Genomic DNA, 19331 nt, shown 5'->3' on the forward strand with positions numbered 1-19331 from the left:
GGCTCCAAACTTTGGTGACTGTATTGTAGTGATCATGTAGATCCCTGTGGTTCTTGGGCTGTTGTACATGGTTCATTGATTGTCAGGTAGACCTTATACTTTGTGAAAAGGGTCTTGCTTGATGGTTTTTAGCTAATAAATTGATAGCCACTTTCAAGTCAGCAGGGGAATCCTAATCTTCTTTAATATCCAAGTCTTTGATGTAAGACCCACATTTTTTAATTGTCTATTATTGGGATAGTTGTGCTATCACAGTAGTTACTGGGTTGAAGTTTTGATATTGCATTTAGATGTCAGTAGGCATAATAAAAATATTAAAATGCAATCATGAATGAGGAAGAAAATGTTATCCTAATTTAAACCAACTTGTTAGCAATAGGATTAATGTTCTCAGTAGATTAATTATTGGCATTAAAAGGTGATAGTGACAATGATGATCTTTGAGAAGTAGAGTGCAGACTGTAGAAATAAAGTTGTCATGAATTTTACATAGATTAGAATGCATCTACATGATCCTTGAAGAACAGTCACTGGCAGATGGCTGACATCTGAGAATCCAGTGCCAGATTTGTTATTAATTCCTTTCATTTTGTCAATCTGATAAAGGAATGTTTCTTGTGTCTGTGAGACTCCTTTGCCTAAAGTGGTGGAAAAAAATTCAGAAGCAGCATGTACCTCATATGAGTTATCTTCTGAAGTGAATTCTGTGTAAGTTTAAGATTTATGAGTAACTTAAAATGTGAATACATTCCCAGAATATGTGCTGTGGGCATACATAATCAAGGAAACATGGAGAGGTTTGGTTTGGACAGGACCTTAAAGACTATCTGGTTCCAATCCCTTGGCCATAAGCATCGACACCTTTCACCAGACCAGGTTGCTCAAAGCGCATCCAACCTATCCCTTGAACACTGCCAGGTACGAGGCATTCACAACTGCTCAAGCAGCCTGTGCTGGTGTCTCACCACCCTCAGTGTAAATAAGGCACTTCTTCTTAATTTATCTAATCTAAACCCACTCTCTTTGAGTTTGAAGCTGTTCCCCCATGTCCTATCCCTACATGCCTTTGTAAAAAGTCCCTCTCCATGTTTCTTGTAGGCCCTGTTTAGGTACTGTAAGGCTGCTGTAAAGTATCATAACTGTTTTCCTCAGAAAGAGTTCAGGCCTTTGTACTTCTGAAGGGCAGTGCTAAATAAAGTCTAGTCTTCAGAGTCATAATTAGAGAGATTATTGCACTTATATTCTGAGCTGGATTAGTTAAACTGCATTGAACTGTGGGTGGGTTCTCATTCAGAAAGAGAATAACCTTTGTTCAGTGTAGCCTATTTAATTTTTAAAGTAAATTAAAGCAAATGGAATTAATTATACTTTAGTAAAGTACATCTACATGTAGGTTCACTGTAATTTTAACAATCTATGCTGAATTCACAGCTTTAATTCAGAATTATTTTACCTTAAAGGCATGAAAATATAAGCAGGAGTAGGATGGGCAGATTTTACTAGCTAGTGATGGTCATTGAACCTGCTTAATTTAGATGTTGAATGGAAATTTCAGCTTCTTCAAGAGACCGTGGGTATGTGATTCCCTTCCTTCCTTCCTTCCTTCCTTCCTTCCTTCCTTCCTTCCTTCCTTCCTTCCTTCCTTCCTTCCTTCCTTCCTTCCGCATGTCCCTGGATAAAAAAAAGATTCGACAATAGGATGACATGTCGTAACTTAATTTAGCAGACACTTTTATTATAGTGGTACTTTATTAAATCTGTGCCCTAAGCAAGGCAAGATTGTAAGGCAAGGAAACATGCTGTATTAGATGAACTGGTTCATATGGGGGAAGTAAAGGCAAGTAAGAAGTGAGAAAGCTAAATGTAGATTGCCAGTACTGACACTGACTGGAAAGGTTTCTGTGCCACTTAGGAGCGCTCTATGGTTTGTGTACCTGTCACTTGGGCACCTTTTCAAAGAAATGCAAAATGGCTCTGGTACTTCTTTGAGCAAAGCCAGATTGCTACTGTTCTGTATTCTGCCCATTGCAAATTTATTTTAATATTCTATATCCATTTAAGAGGAAAAGATGTACCTCAGAAGTTCTTTGTATGCTTGAATGTAATTGACTGTGAATCTTTCATAATTTACAGTAATACAAGATAGTGTGGATGTCTCTCAGGATATTGTCTTACCAGCCAGTCAAGATTTTTTAACTCTGAACTGCATGAAATGATATCAGTAACCTAACTAGGTGACTGCAGTGTGCTGACTAATCCTCCATGATGCAGAGCTGCTGCAGTCCTTTGAGATGGGTGGCGAGAGTGTTTCACACAGGATAATAGAGTGTCTGGAAAGGAGGAGTAATGATACAGCTGAGACACAGCAGGTAAAGGATACTATTGCTGAAACACAGGCTTAGTCAGAGCTCTGCAGATGCAGTCATTTGTTCGTTTTCATGATTAAAATTCTGCAATGTGGTGAAGGATTCACTATATTTGCTAAAGGCTCTTGGGCCTTTTCTGGTACAGCAAAACAGAAAAGAAACTGATTGCAAGCTACCTGTATAAATGGCATAGCATTTACAAATACAGATTATCCTATTAAAAAATGCATGGCTTCCATCCATCCTTTTGTCCATTAAGGCAGGCAAAGATGATGGAATCTGTGTCAAGGAAATCTGTGCCTACTGTCTTAGTACCATGCTATAGGTATCACTGCCTTCATGCAAACCCTTCCTGTAGACAAATGGGTTGATGTTGTAAATCTATAGCATGTGCTTGTTTACCTATGAAGAAAGGAAGAGTGGTAAAGATAATGTTTTATCCTAGTGTATGAGAATACTGAGGTGACTGGCGGATCTCCCTGACTTTACTGTTCACAACAATTTCAGTCTAAAGGCTATGTCCCTTTTTGTTTTAGGAAGACAAAGCGTATGTGCAGAGCCTGTTCATGTAAATCAAGGCTGCAGGATCAAAACTTCAGAGGCAAGCTCTTTATCAAAGGAGGACATCTCATCACATTTACATTAAGGGAATTTTGCCAGGCTTTCATGTGCTGTCCCTCACGTGACTCCAAATGCCATATGAGTAATACATTAGAAACCACATCATTACCATGTTTTTTTGGTTTAGGATTATTAACAGTGTTCTCATTTCACATTATTTATTTCAGATTACCAGAATATCTCTGATATTAACTTGTCAGATGTCAGGGGAGCATCAGAAAAAACAGACCTCACTTTTAACCCAGAGGTACTTTCTGAAAGATTAGAAATTAACGAGCAATCGATATTGGTGCTTCCAAGAAGAGTATCATGTGAGGTAAGACTTTTGGATGCTAAAATCCTTGGGATAACAGTCATTGCTTTTCTCCTACTGCAATCTCATTCATATTATATCTGCTGTTTGTTTCCAAAATTGTTAAGGGACCAAAATGAGAGTGCATTGAGGCTGCAGTGGGATTTATTTTGCCTTTGTGTTGCATCCACACTGCAGTCAAAAGATTTGCAAGTAAAGTAGTTTGGAGACAGCTCTATTAGAGTTATTTAGCAGCTTGAGTTGAAGTATTACTGTCATGTGGGCCTTATACTTCAGAGGGAGCAAATAATCAGGCAGTTCTTGGGAGATGTGGAATTTGTCTTGGCAAGAACCCACGATGGGTGTATGTATACAGGCATATGTGTCCATACCATGAATTACACAGGGTTTGTGTCAGCACGGACCTAGTTTGAGTTTAAATTAAAGCAGAAATATTTATATGTACATATCTGCATGCACATGCAGTGGACATAAGTGTTCATATGTGTTCAGCATAAACAGAAGAATTACAAAATCCAGCAATGCATTCCTTTATGTAAGTGAGTGGCTATGGTCAAGTATGGAGGATGCAGTGTACACAGAACACACAGATTTTGTTTGCTCTCTGTCTTTTAAAGATGGCTTACACACATGATTTCATTGTTGAGATCAGTACGGTTCTATGGGAGTGATTTTGCCTCTGGTTCAGGAGGTAGCGGAGGGCTGTTGTCTCACATCACCTGCTGCTTCTGTCTACTGTCACCTTACTGTAAGAAGTGAAGTGAGACTCAAGTATTTTAGGATATTCTTATCAGGATGGATGTCGGTTTTCTAGACTGTAAAGAAGAGGGGTCTTAGAAAATGTAGCTATTCAGCTATATATGCATTTAAAATTCTGTTTTTAAATATTCTTATGAATATTGAATAAACTGAATTTAAATTCCTACATTACTTGTGTCTTTCATGTAAATAAAATACTAAAGGAAGCTGTCAGATATGATCGTATTTTGGTAGTGCAATTTTTTTGCATGAAGTTGTTGGTAAAGGAAAAGTTCTTTCATTACACTTTCAGTATGATGTTACACTTCCAATAGAATTTTCCAAAGGACTAATGGGAACACATTTTAATTTTGTAGAACCCTGGTGAGATATTCATTCTATTGAAAGAAGAAATAGATGAAGAAACTCTAGAAATTGAATTCATAACAGATAATCAACGAATTAGAACATGGACAGACTCTTGGAACAAGAAAGTCAAATATGTGAAAGCCCTAGGTAACAAAAATATTCTTTATCTTTAAGAAAAACTAAAATGTTTCAATTCCTTTCACTTTTTTCTGTTATTTTGTGGGTGTTTCCTGTACATGAGTTTTGCTCACGTAACTTTTAATAATGCAGAGAAGCAAGGCCTTGTGATTTATGGGAACCTAGGTTCTATTAGATTGGTTTTCTGTGGTTAAATGGCAGGTGGCAGTCTTAAAATGTCATAGATTAGTTACAGATTAACATTCTTCAAAATTACTGCCATAAAATGCAAAACTAATATTCTTTTCTTATTACTCTGTTACTAAATGTCTCATTTTATATTTAATGCAGTAAATCTGGGTATTATCTTCTCCATAATTCTTACTGATGCAGGAAGTAGTTACTTTTCTCTGTTCACATTCATGCTATTTCTCTATATCATGCATCTTTGCTAGTTCCTAATGATTTTTTCTATTGCTCTATCCATAACTAGTTGATAACAGTTTCAACTATTTAACAGTTTCTTTTAGAAGATCTGTGCAGATTTAAGGGGCGCACCTGTCCCCATTCTTGATGTGAGATAAGAATTAAAACATTTCTCACCTATGTATTTGGAGTATAATTTTCTATTGGGCTGCATGCTGTGAATTTGCAGAAGAACTTACATAACATTTTATTATAAAATAGGAGGACTACATAGGAGGAAATACATACACATAGGCTACAATTTTCCACTGTGGCTTCTTGGAGCTATGTTTTGGTTAATTCTGTGACCTGATGATTTCTGTGACTCAGCACTGCTGAGGCTGCACCAGTTGAGTGCTGTGTCCAGTTCTGGGTCTCACACTTTAAGAAAGACCTGAAATGCTGGATTGTGTCCAGAGGAACAATGAAGCTGGAGAAGGGTCTAGAGAGTAACTCACATGAGGAGTGGCTGAAAGAGCTGGTACTGTTCAGCCTGGAGAAAAGGCTGATCACTCTCTACAACCTACCTGAAATGGAGGCTGTGCCAGGTGAGATTTGATCTCTTCTCCCAGGCAGCAAGTGACAGGGCAAGAGGACATGATCTCAAGTTGTGCCAGAAGAGGTTCGTGTTGGACATCAGGAAGGATTTCTTCACAGAAATATTTGTAAAACCTTGGAACAGGCTACCCAGGGAGAGGGGTGTTTGAGAAATTACTGCATGTGGCACATATGCCATGGTTTGTTGACAGTTTGGTGGTTGGTCAGAAGTTGAACTCGATTATCTTGGAAGTCTTTTCCAACCTAATTGATTCTGTGATTCTAATCCTGAAGACTGTCCTGAGACAATGGCCATGTGTGGAACGAGAGTTTTTTATCATTGTGATGGTGCAGAGAGTTTGTTTTTAGAAAAATTGACTGGAAAATACGTAACAAACAGAGAACTTCCATCTGTGACTGGATTTCAGTGAACAAAAGCTGCACTCTTCATGCACAGATCTTAAAAGATTATTCCAAATTTTTTTTTTGTGAGAATACTGATGATCACAGAATGGTTTCTGTAGTAGGTGAAGAAATTAAATGTGAAAAGTAAATGAAATATGGAAAAATTGGCAGAGAACTGTAGCCAAGTTTAAGTATTTTTCTTGTGTCATTTGTGTTTCATGTTTATTCTGTTTTAAAGTCTGGAAATGTGGAAATTTGGAAGTATCCTGTTTTAGGTCCATCTGATCTGATGTTATAGGAGAAGTGCTGTGTTTTGTTGTTTTTGTTGGTTTATTTTTAAACCCACATTTGGGCAGTTTCCATTTAAGTGATCTAATGTGATGTACTATTAGTCTAGTTTCTCTGGCCCTATTCCTCTTCTCCATTTTCAGAATTGCCCCTTTTTGCAGTGCTTTGTGGGCAGAGTTAGTATTTTAAGAAGACTATGTTAATATGGTCCAGCAGAATGCCTAGCACAACAAACACTAATTGATTGGGAAATGTGCTCATAAAGTAGGCTTGTGCTGCACGCACAGAGCGAGTCATACTTAAGTAACAGACTACAAGTGCCTCTCTCTTTGGCTTTTATGAGGTAAACAACTGGAATGGACTAATTATACTGAAATTCCTGCAGCCTAGCTCAAATACAATTTTGGGAACCTTGACTGCAGTTAAGAAAAATGTTTCATAAGATGAATAGCAATTGCACTGTTTGTGATAAATGAACTTTCCCTTAACATGTAGGCATAAGGGAGCTGATTACAGGTCATTGGTCTGTCAAAGGACAGTTGGAAATTTTAAACATTGTTTTCATCTCCTTTCTAATGTGAAGCAATACAATAGCTTTGCTTTATACAGATTTAAAGATAGGTGTTTTCTTTTGTCAGCATTGTGATGTTAGAGTGAAAGACCCAAATAAAAAAACTGACTACACTGAATCATCTATGAAATGCAAATCGAGTCATTTCATCAACTCTGTGTTTCTTCTGTGATATTCTCTGTTCTTTTACTCATTCCCTGAGATCTCTGGTCTGGGACTGTAAAATATTTTCAGCTGGTGTTCTGATTTGTGTTTTATAAGAGCTTCCCGCTGGCCCTGTATATGTAAATGTCTACTGTGGGGGAATCATTAAGACGACAGCACAGATTGAGTACTATACTGCGCTAGAGGAAATGGAACTTATTTTAAAGAAAGTGGCTGACCCAATAGCTTTCACTTGTCAGGTAAGTTGACTTCTCAAATTTTAATTAAAGAAAAATAGAATATAAGTGCCTAAATGAACTAAGAGATAGTATGCTATCTTTTGATTGCACAGTAGTTTGTAATAGCTCAGTAGCAGGCTCAGGATTAAGAGGCCTGCCTCTGAGATGTCTAGTTGTAAGCAAGTCAGGCTAGAGAAAACAGATTTTGTGTTTTCTTGTTTTGTTTAGAGAGTAATGTAAACATTTTTTGTGCTGTGTATGCCCAGTGAGCAATATGCTGCACTCCAAAGGTTGAAAATAAGAACAAATATTAGTTAAGTCTCTCTCCATTTAAAGTGTTAGTTTTTGTATGTTCTGAAAGCAATAGAAGCAAGTAATGTTAAACCGTATTGTATTTGGAGGATTATTATTCATTCACCATCAAAAAAATTTTTCTGGCATAGCTTATATGGGAAGCAGTAGGTTGCTCTTCATGTAGAGTCCGTTTACAGCTGCTAAATTACTATTCATGTGATTTACTGGTTGCCATGCAGATTCTTTGCATATATTAGAAAAAATCAGGTTTTGAGCTGTGTTTCAGATCAGCACAGCACACTGCAGTGCTCTTTCCCAGTGGCACATAAGAAATATCAGGAGAAGAAAGTATACATTAAGAAAAGACAGAATCTCAAGCATCATTTGTTGAATGGTAGCCCAAGCAGACCTTGCACAATGTCTGTATTGTAGTTGCAAAGCCGGAACAAAAAGAATAGATTGTGCTTCCAGTGCAGACAATCTCATTTTCCTGTGACAAGTATACGTTACCCACCACCTAAGGCATTACACTCATAACAAAAGGATTAATAAAATACAATGTATTGCATTATTAGTGTTCTATTAAGGCTGAGGCTAGATTCCTTCCAAGTAAAAGTTACTTCTGTTCTAGGAAAAGAGGCTGTTGCACAAGAAAAATAGTGCAAATCTAAGAATAAATGTGTTCTTGAATTCTATATGGTATCTATCATTTTTAGCCTGTATTTTGAAGTATATCTAAGTGAGCTTCTAACAGGTTTCATTTAAATCTCTATGTATAAGAAGTATGCTAATGATTTAAAAATTTATCATAAACATAGTAACCTAGATACCTGCAACACACAAGATATTTCCACTGGAGACTTATGTGTTTTATTCAGGAGTTTGACCCTTCATTTAACCAGCATGACTAATATTTATTAAAGCACATGCAATTCAAATCATATTCAAATGCAAAAATATTTATGTGCAGTGCAGTAGTGCACACCAGGAAATACAGCTGTAGTGTTATAACTATAAAGTCTGTTTAACATTTCCTCACCTTTGCTCCTCTGAATAATAAGCATGGATTTAAATGAGGTGATAATGCTATATACTATTATTTTTATTGTTTTGGTAACTGAAAAACTAATGTTGAAAAAATGTTTTTAATTGGGTGAGCTCTACACAATGTCATGGCTACTCTGTGGCAAAGTATACCAATGGTAATTTGTCTGTAAGTTTACCTATATGTTGGAAGATTTGTCTTATTTAATGGTACCTGATGGGCCTCAGAGTGAGATGCACTAACTACCTAGGTAGCTAAAATTTTTCTGCAAACTTTCAGAATGAGCTCCTGATTTAATGTCAACAAGCTGCATCATAAAGATGCAATTTACAGAACATAATTTAACTTACTCTTTAAAATACGTTCACAGAAAGAAAAACAAAACAGGCTTGATACTAATTAGAATTCCCATCAAGTAGCAGCAGTAGTAGTAACTTCTATTTAACCAGGATAATTAAAACCTTTGAGACTATCAACTTGTTTGCAGAAGTATCCTGGGGCAGCAGTCGTTTATCTATGTAAAGTAACAATCAAACACAATGGAAAACAAAATTGATATAAAATAGAAAAGCTTACAGCAATTATTGATCAAAGCAATATCACTCTGTGATTCAAGAGAACATTCAAGATTTTCACAAATACTTGCAATCTGAGAAGTATCTCCTTATTAAAATTCTGTGATAAAAGCAAATCGCTGCATTCGTTCATACCAAAGACACAGTGCTTTGGTAAAATGCTTACATTATATTCTGTATTTTCTTGCCAAACTTTCCAGCTCCTTTGAGATGCTCCACTTTGTCCCCTAATAAAGCCAAAGAGATAGACAAAACGCAGCAACTGGGTAGCTGGAGGATTACAGCTATCCATTCCTTTTAGTGACAGTCAGATGAATTAATGGATCTTAGTGGGAGACTATCAAAGTATGGTAGCACTGCATTTATGGATCTGTTTTTTGAGAACAATTAAAGATTGGCATTAGCTAAGGTTTAGAAAAAACTTAATCTTTTACAAATCATGGTTTTTGATAAAATTAGTTGCTACTGAATCTGAATCTGAAAGATTGTAATTTTCTGTTCCAAATTTTTTCTGAATTTAAAAAGCATTTATCAACATCAGCAAGACATTTTAAACGACCAAATAAATATTTGAAATGTAATTTAATAAATAAATTAATAAGTTTCTAAGTTTCTTTGCATGAGTTTTGAAAGAAAAAAAACCTGGAATGTTAAAGTAGGAAGAGTTTGGGTCACAATAACTGAATCATAATGCTGAATGGATTTGCTGTGAGGAATATAGGAGGGTGAAAGTTGGCTAAAGGTCAAAATTTTTGGTTCTCTTATTTTTACATAACTCTGCATTCAAGAAACTCTCAGGGAGTTTATGTTCTTACAGTAACCTAATGTACAGACTGATTTTAAGGTTTTTATAATTCATAATTAAACTTTTTCATATTTCATGTTTTACTTTACAGCAACTAATAATTTCAGCATTCTGCTGGATTTATATGCTGTATTGATTTTTCTCTCAGAGTTTCTATCAAATGGAGATATTGATTCAATTATTTAGTGTTGGGATTTCCTGGCATAGATTTATTAGGTTTCAAAATAAAAAAAAAAAATGAAGCTAAGGTCATATCCTTATTACTGAAGTTGGTAAGTTCATGTTAGCTTGAGTGACATAGAATATCTAGAGAGATTGAGGAAATTTTTATGACAAACTTTGGTTGATCACTGCTGTGATTGTGAGATACTTGGTATCTTAAATGATGTTTTTATCACAGTCATTAAACAGATTCAAGTTACAGTTGATATTGGAAAAAAAGAATGAAAATAAACTGCAGCCTTCTCTATGAAAACTTATAAAATAGCTGTATGACTTATGTGGTGATATTTTGTATGCATCTCTACCTGATCCTCAGAGATACTTCATTTGAAACTGTGTTTAATTTTTCAATCTTCGCAGCCACACCAATAGCTGTTATTTTAAAATGCTTCTTTCTCTTCCTCTAGGTATGAAAGCTGTCCATAATCTATCACTGGCTAAAATTGTCAGAAATGCCTGACTGATTTTAAGCCTAGCCCATTCTCTTTGACAGAAGCAATCCAGATATGGAAGTGCATATAAAGTAGTGTCTGAGATGTAAAAACTAATGAAGAAGTTCATCTTTATGTAAATGTAACCTTGTTAGTACTGCCAAAGCCAGTGTGGAATATGCTAATTTACTGGCTGTTGGTGCTGTGTTTCAGTGGCATGCATTTTCAGGGCTTGATTAGCAGTTACTAAAGAATGTAGGTAATCTCCTTCACAAAAGTAGCAAAATATGTGCTTGGTGGTCTCCTTTTTCAAGGATGTTTTTGGAAGCCCTGGTGTGCTGGTCAGCACTTGGGACTTTTCTGCTCATAGCTGTGTCCTGTTGCTCTGGAAAGGCGTGAGGGAATAAGGATATTGCCAACAACTGGGGAGGTGGTACTGGGACAAGCAGTAGGGTCTGTGGAAGGATTTCAAGTTCTGGAGCAGAGAATAGTTGGCTGTGCTTCAGAGAGTATGGGAAGAATGGTCTACAAACTCACTAGCTTAGTTTTGAGGGGCTGCAAGGACATAGGGGGGAACTAGAACTATTGCCTATTTTCTCTAGTGTTGTATATCTTTATTTGGATGAAAGGTGGGCTTTCTCAAACTACTGAGTGGCTTGGAGTTCTCTTGCAAGGTGCTTAACTTTAGGTTCAACTTTAAATACAGTTCTGCTTCTGTTGGCTTTGGTGAAGCTTCCCTAGGAACTTCAGGTTTGTAATATTAGTGAGATTTCTTGGGCAGATTTCTTGGGCCTACAGAGATCTGTGTAGGGTATGTTAAAATACATAAATATAGCAGTCTTTGAATCTATGAGTGCTCTGGGGCAGGAATAGACAGTAAAGTAAAAGTCTCTGAACCAAATTGTCTCCTATGGAAATCCCCTTTTTGATATGGAGCTGGGTAGTGCAGAGTAGCCCTATTCCTGTTTTGCTGTTGTTTTGGTTATCTTCACATAAGTGCTGGAACAGGCCTTCCTGTATGTGAGATAAAAGACATAGCTGCCCCCCTGTCTTTTTAATTAGCTAATTTTTCCCCCCTTTGTATCTTTGCTGTAGAGTAGCACAACAAACCTCCCCACTAAAGTTTAGTTAACAGCATAGATTGTTAGATCGTTGCTTAAGCCTTCAGATTTTACTTCCCAAGAGTAAGAGAAAAAACAGAGTTGGAGTGGAAAATTTGAAGCAAATTGCACTGATAACTTTGCATAAGAAGTGCCTTGTTCTTTACTTACAATTCATAGAAGTGGATAGGCTGATCTTGGAGGGGGAGCCTGTGGAAGTATGAGAAATTTTGCTACAATTTCCTGAATCTCTTCTCTGTTGAAGAACTTGTTCCATCTTAGTTTGTGAAATGCTGTTTTATTCTATGTAAATTTGTCTGAACATGAAGAGCTGCGCGTTCTTAAAACTCTTCTTCCACAGGTTTCTGACTGAATAAAGGGGATGAGGAAGGGTTTTGGTCTCAGCTCAAATCAAAAAGTAGAGGAGATTTGTAGGCAATGTCCCAGAATGCTTGCTGAAAAGAGACTATGTAGTGCTTATTTATCTTGGATATACAGTACAGTCTAAAATGGATTCTGTCTGAAATTGCTCCTCTGGAATTTCAAGACAGAACAGAAGAGGCAGGTATTGTTGGGGAGGTTTTTATTTGCTCATTTTCTTTTGAACAGAGAGGGTTAGGGAGTGCAATGTGTAGGGGTTATACTTGCCGTTTTAAATTGAGATTAAAAATATTACTTCAAGCTTATTTTGTTTAGAAGCCCACCTAAATTCTTATTCTCTGCATGGTGGGATATCTACTACACAGTTGCTTCAGTGAGTACCAATGGTTTTGAGCCTCTTTCTTCATGACACAGGTTCTGCCATACACACTCATCTGAGCTAATTCTTGTGTTGTTACTTGGTTTTGTCCTACTCTAGATTGAACTCTCTTAAGGCAGTGTAATGATAATGCATCTAAGAAGACCTATTTTGAATGAGAGAGAATAGAATGGGTTTCCTAATTGAATTTTGACATTATTCCTCTTAATAACTTGCAAACAAACTGTTGTTATTTATGTTAATAGCTTGGGGGTTTTATAGATATTTTGGGAGATTTTGTATATAGTTTCTGAATTCACACAGTAAGTCTTGTATCAGGTTAGATTTTTATTCTAGAACAAGCCTCTTTTTTCCTAGGTGGTCTTTTCTTAATACTTATTGCTTTGCTTATTGAAGATTGTTATATGTATGCATAATTATTGAATAAAAGGTACTGAGAATGTAGTGTGACAGCGCAAAAAAGACGTGAACTATGAAAATAAATTCAGTGGTTTTTACGTGTCTTACTATTGGAAGGCCCAGGGTTAATTATAGGAAAAATAAACAATCATATTGTTAGCTTCCTACCTGCATAAGTGTCTCCTCTGATTGTTGGTAGGAGTTAGATGAAAATTATATTCTACCTCTGCATTCAATATTTTCTGATCATGTCATACTTACTTTTCTTATTCCCTTTTCGCAGTCTTGGGAATTAAACTTCATGTTTCATCAGTACACCCCACTGTCATTCTCTCCTCAGCATGTTAGTCGTAGACTTTCTTTTTAAATTCATATGCTAAGTGTGTCTGAAGATGTTCCATTTTAGTCATCCTGGAATCGTCTTCACGCCCAACAGTCCAGCTGTGGGAAGGCAAACTCTAACAAAGGGCTGCTGACCCTGAGCAGAGTAAAGCAACTCTCCCTGAGCTCTGCTCTGCTGTGGCTGAGTTCCTTTTGGTGGCCAGTGCAGCACAGACTGGACTAGACCTGTAGTACTTGGTGTAAAATATCCTTACTCTTCAAATCTCTGTAGTCAGGCTGCTCTTGTCAGGCCAGGCAAAGAAAGTGTTTAATTATGGCTACCTTGAAAGTTGTTAGGTGTGGATCTCAGCCTTCTGTCCAGAAAGAGGCACTCAAAAATCTCCTGGCAGTCAGTGTGGATTTCTCTTGTCTAAATTTAGACTGTGTGCTTAGTAGGAAGTGGACCTATCTGGTTGATAGCAGTTTCTTGTGCTGTCAACAATGTTATGTCTTGGCTGTGAAACTGAAGCTGTTTCCTATCTTTAAAAGCCCATGATCTCAATGTAAAAGTTTTGGGTAACAGAGAGCTTCTATAATCTTTAAACTCACCCTGTCCTAGCACTTCATTCAGAAGTTTTTAAGTCATGGCTGAACTTTATGTGTTTTTATGCGTATGTTATATGCTGTTTATGTACAGTTGCATCTTGTTGTCATGATCCTTTTGTATTGAAATCTCTTCTGTAGTTTTCGAAAACTGTGCTGCTCTTACTGAAAGAGAGTTTGCCATAATACTGTTTTGAGTAATTTGATTCATCAGCACTCTGAGGATAAAGTTAAAAATATGTATGCAACAAATGCACTAATATTTTTTCTGTTTTTTTCTTTTTTTTAAGCAGACATTGAAATTTTCTTCTGTAGAGAAGGTAGACAATGTTCTGACTTCATTATTGAAAAGTAAAATATCTACTTACGAATTCAGCCCATTCCAAAGTGAAGAGCACCATCACCAAGGTAGTGAGTCACTTGTTCTACATATTGATTTTTATTACTGATGCTATGGTTATTACTTATAAATGTTAATAAGACAATCCTTAAGTATTGAAAGCCTCTAGTGAAATGGAAGAAGCCACAATAAAGACAACATAAGCAGAAAAAATGGGAGAAAGAACTCTGTAAATCATTACTTTGTGATTCAGTACTTTGTATTTATACTTCTCTGGGTTTTTGATCAGCTTTGGATTAACTGCAAAGGGGCAACTTTACAGCAGAGTGAATTTATACCTAAAACAGGCCATAAGAGTCATGTGGAGATGCCTGTACATGATAAATGATACATTTTTTACTAATTGCTCTTCTGTAGTGCAGTTTAAACTTCACTTTTTCCAAATATGGAGAAAATCTGAAAGTTTTTTCTGTCTGAAGAGAATGGATGGCTTTTGATCTTAGAATAGCACTAAACTTCTCCAGTCACTTTTAGTATCTATGGACTTAATGGTTTTCGTTACTTCTGAGAAAAAAAGATAATTTTGTTACTTTTAATTTTTAAAAGAAGGCTTCCCAGTGAGTTAAAATAGGATTTCTCTATAAAGTAGGTACATTAGATGCACAATTCAGTCATGCATCAACAGAAGCTGTTGTTGGGTCCTAGTTGAATTCATTAACCACTTACTAGGGGTTCAAACTGGTTTGCAGTAAACCAAGAGTGTGGTTATTTAGCTTGTGTATTGAAAGCATCATTATGATGTTATTTCAAATGTGTATTAAACTTTTGAGGAAAAACAATACTCAAGAAAATGTGTTTTCTTTCCAAAATACTTGAGAAAGATGTGTTCGGGATGCTACTTGAATTCAGTGTTATGTAGCTGGACTATGGTTTTGACAAAGAAATAAGCTCTCTACAATCAATAAACCTACAATTTCTCATAACCAAGTAAAAGTTTTGAAAGTAGCACTACTGGGATTGCCATCATGTTTCTTTTCCTTTTCTTTGTTGATGCAATTCACTCCTCTCTATTAGATAAATATGATTCACCTTGTAATGTAAAAATGAACTTAAATGTCAGAGTTAGTGGAAGCAAATAAATGAGGTATCTGTTCTTGACATTTTCCTGTGCAAGGCTTCAGGATGGGGGTGGATAGCACAGATTCAAGAGTCTTTCCCAATGTGAAATGTTAGTTGTGGAGCAAAAGTTTTTTCACTTCTCTAATAACTATTAGATCTGGTAATGTTTTTGAATATTGACAATGATTCTAGCTAACCTGCTATGGCCCAAAAAAAGTCTGTGTGTTTCAAGAGCAAGTTGACTGCTTGAGCCAATAGTGACTTTAAAATGAACTGGTTTGATGTATGGCCCAAAAAGAAGGTGCAAAGTAAGATGCTGAGATCTTTTGTGAAAGAAAGATGTGTTTGCAGTGCTGGAAGCATTCAGAATGTGGTAGGCTTAGACTCTCATTCCTCTTCTGCCTGAAAGGTATATAAACCTGTGCCTTTGACTGCCATAACAGCATCCCAGACAGCCACTAGACATGTCCAGCAGTGAATGAGAGGAGTGCAAACTTCCAGCATGAGACATAGGGAGGAGAAACCTTTCTCTGGATTGTTCTACATGGATGCTTCATTTGAATGTTCTCGCACATCAGGGTACAGCTGATAAAGTGCTGCTGCTCTTGAAAGCTCTCAATATGACCTGAAAATGAACCAAGAATAAAGAACTTAAGATTAATTTATTGGATAACTAATGAATTGCATGGTTTGACTTCTCAAAAAGTATGCCGCTGTGTGATTAAAAACTTGGGAGTGTGAAAGTAAATACAAAAGGCATGTGATGTAATGAAATTAAAATGCGGTATGATGTTTTCCTGTACAGATAGTGGTTTAGATCACAACATCATGAGATGGATATTTGCTTACATAATTTTTAAGGAGCAACTCCCATCCCCAAAATGGGTGTTCAACATTTTTTCAGTATGATAGAGCAGTACTTCTAAGCAGTCAGCGTGTAGGCTGGTAAAGTCAAGATAGGTGGCAAAGGTGCAAAAGATTAACTCTGATGCGGATGAGGAAGCTACATGCAGACTGAACATAAACCACTGGAAAATACTGTGTTTAACAAACAGCATTAACTGAAGACAAAGCCAAGACTTGTCTGGGATTTTTAGTGGTGGTGTTATCCCTTGTGAAAGAATGTAAATAAAGGTGGAAATACTGTCTGAAATATTGTACATTCCATACTGAATTCATTTCAGAGTATATTGTATGTAAATTATTCTTTTATATTCAGATAATAGAATCCAGTCAAAGCATACTAACAAATCCAAACTCATATATCAAAATATTTCTTGAGGAATGTGTTTCTTCTTTGAAAGCCCTGATTCTCCGAATCCTCATATTTGGGAATTTTCATTGCAATGTTTCCTGTCCAAGAATGACAAATTACTTGAGGAAAAGCTGTTTCATTTTCCGCTATTAATTCTATTAATTAATTTTCTTCTTTTACAAATTGTCTATTACTATTTCTCTAATTAAACTCAACTACTGATGCCTATGGAAAGTCCTGAATTTGCTTTGTAGAAAACAGTGCTTTTCATCACCTAAACTGCTAGCCATATAGCAAATTCTTTTTTTCCAAGTTGAAACATCTATCCCAGAAGAAGAAATAGTTTGGGGTTTTAGCTTCTGGCAGAATAATGGGGGGAGGGACAAGGAACTGGTATTGGCAGTATAGAAGTCATCTTAGGTGCTATTTAAATTGCTGAGAAAAACAACCATGTCCTGTTTCAATAATTTGGGGAATAAAAGAAGGATGTCTTACAAGATGTGCAGAAATATCACTGTCTGCTGCTCTGTTTCCTTACTGCAATTTTATGAAATTTCCCACAGGCTAAGACAATGCTATGATACAGTAATATTAGATTTTATACTCTGTTTTATAGCTGAGGTTTTCCAGAATTCTCTGCAGAGAAGAGAAAGGATTATGACAGGACAAAACATACAAAAAACTCCCACCAATTCCCTCTTAACCTTGTGTATGTCAAATAGAACTTTAATTAAAAGCAAGCACTGATCTCAATGTAAGTTGAAAGTTGAAGAAGCCACCTTAAAGCACTTAAAAATATACCATTTGAGGACTTTCCCTTTAACCTTTCCTTCCAGCTTGTCATCATCAGCTAACTAGTTCTTAGTATTGAAAACAGTCTTAAGTTAGTGAAACAGTCATCTGTTTCATAATGTTCTCATAATGACTTTTTGCTTTGTGCCACAACTTGATGCCACCAAGCTTCAGGATCATGAGCAGAAGAGACTAAAATTGTCCATTTGAACCACTCATTTCCTTTTTGAGCTTTATGTAGAAGATGTCACTATACCACCAGTGTTGCTTTTAAAGTTTTCCTGTCTGACAACAACTTTTTTTTTCTGCTTCCTACAAGGAACAATATTAAAAAAGTTTGTTTTAGGAAATTCATTTATAAATTTATTTCTTTTTGCCATCCTCCATGGCTGGCTGAGGTATTTCATTTGTTAGTGATATATTTTCCTATAATGTTTGAAGTATGTAAGCATAGGAGTCCTGCCTGAATATGAAACTCAGCTAGGGAGGAGTTGGGTGGTGATCAGAGAAAGCAGCTCAAGTGCAAGGATCTGAAGGGATTTTGGAATACCTCTGTTCTGTGTTAGTTTAAGAGTGCAGAAATGCATTCTAGGCAGATATATACCTGCCTAGAGCAGGCTTATGAATGCCAGCTACTCTTCTCTTTCTATTGGTGAAGAAATCATAGCATACAGTCCATTGGTAATATAGACTTCATTACTTTTCAGATTTGTTACCATTTTTGGTGGGTTTCAATAGTATGAGTGGAAATTCATTTGGAGCATGTTATTAATACTGTGTTAAGGCTTTTTTTACTGACTATATTTGACCTGGTGTCTCCTAACAGGGTGCAAACTATTGAGTAAAGTTCATAAAATTTACTCTTCTTCAGAATTACTGTTCAACACCTATTGCATCTAAAAAAAAGCAAAACCCACAAGTTCTAAAACAAAGTACAAAACTCAGGAAAAGCAGTTTGAAGATTTGTGGAAGTTTTTTAAAATATTAGCTCAGGTTTGAACGCTTTTTTGAAGAGAATCCTATTTTTTCCTACATTTAGAAAAATCTCGACAAAAATAAGTCAGTTGTATATACTCTGGGCTAAAAATCACAGTTCTTCAAATGACACAACCAAACTCAGTTTGTGGAACTTTAATTAAAATATTGAGCAATATTGAGTAAAGAAGTTGTGTGGCATTTGCTTGTCTCGAAAACTTTAGCTGCTATGCAGTTTTAAGATTGCTTATTGTAGCCCAAATGATTTTAAAGCACCCTGCAATTACAAGGGTATATAAACTACAGCACACTCCTGTTCATGAAAGTTCAAGCTGCCCAGGCTTCTAGAACAAGTGGCTTGATTTACACAGGTGCTGTGTATTTACTGTTTCTTGATTAGATTTTTCTTTGCCTGGCAAAAATAAAAGTCAGGCAACACTAATTTGTTTAAAAATCAGTTTAGGATTGTTAATGGGACTTTTGATTAAATTGTAGCCCATTCAAATGCCCTCTGTCAAAATCATATTGGAGTGGGATAGTGCTGGAACATTTTTTGTCCAAAATGCAGTCAGAATTGTCCTAACATTTTTTTCTCAGTTGGTACTTAGCTATGCCTATTCCAAGAACTGCTCTTGTTCCTTGTATTTAATGATGGGGTGAGATTTTAGTCTCTGCCATATTATGATTCTTCTGGAGAAGAAAGGGTGGGCAGGGGGTGTGCACAAATTCACCACTTCTGAGCCAATTTCACTATGCAAAAGAATGTAAAAACTAGGAAATTTGTTAAAGACTGGCATGTAAGAGATTTCTGAAAGGAGTCATAACTTCTTGCAGCACACTATGGGGTGAAAATGTGCTGGCTAACCTGTAGGACAAGTGATGACAGGGATCTTAAATAAAACTCAAGAAAGACAGAAGAAACTGTAAATTCATAAGCTGTAATCCTGGATAGGAGATGTGAAAATACTGTCTGGAGTTGAAGGGACCATGAAGTTATTGCAAAAACAGGCAGGTTGAACACAAAGAAATTACCAGGATTAACTGACATACTTTAAGAAGTCTGAGAAAATGTTAAAGTAGAATTCTGTATTTCTAACAATGCAGTATTTCTTTTTTTAGTAC

The 19331-nt window shown here is 36.3% G+C and overlaps 1 protein-coding gene across 1 annotated transcript in view; it reads left to right on the plus strand.

The window, feature by feature from the left end:
- BANK1 (B cell scaffold protein with ankyrin repeats 1) overlaps positions 1-19331 on the plus strand; it is a 128797-nt gene that overhangs the window by 23512 nt on the left and 85954 nt on the right. The window contains exons 4-7 of the mRNA XM_033060023.1: positions 3155-3303; positions 4416-4554; positions 7052-7194; positions 14019-14136. Of these exons, the coding sequence (XP_032915914.1) occupies positions 3155-3303; positions 4416-4554; positions 7052-7194; positions 14019-14136 (549 nt within the window). The remainder of the gene's footprint in view (positions 1-3154; positions 3304-4415; positions 4555-7051; positions 7195-14018; positions 14137-19331) is intronic.

Source organism: Catharus ustulatus, chromosome 5 (assembly GCF_009819885.2).
Source record: "Catharus ustulatus isolate bCatUst1 chromosome 5, bCatUst1.pri.v2, whole genome shotgun sequence".
Taxonomy (NCBI): Eukaryota; Metazoa; Chordata; class Aves; order Passeriformes; family Turdidae; genus Catharus; species Catharus ustulatus.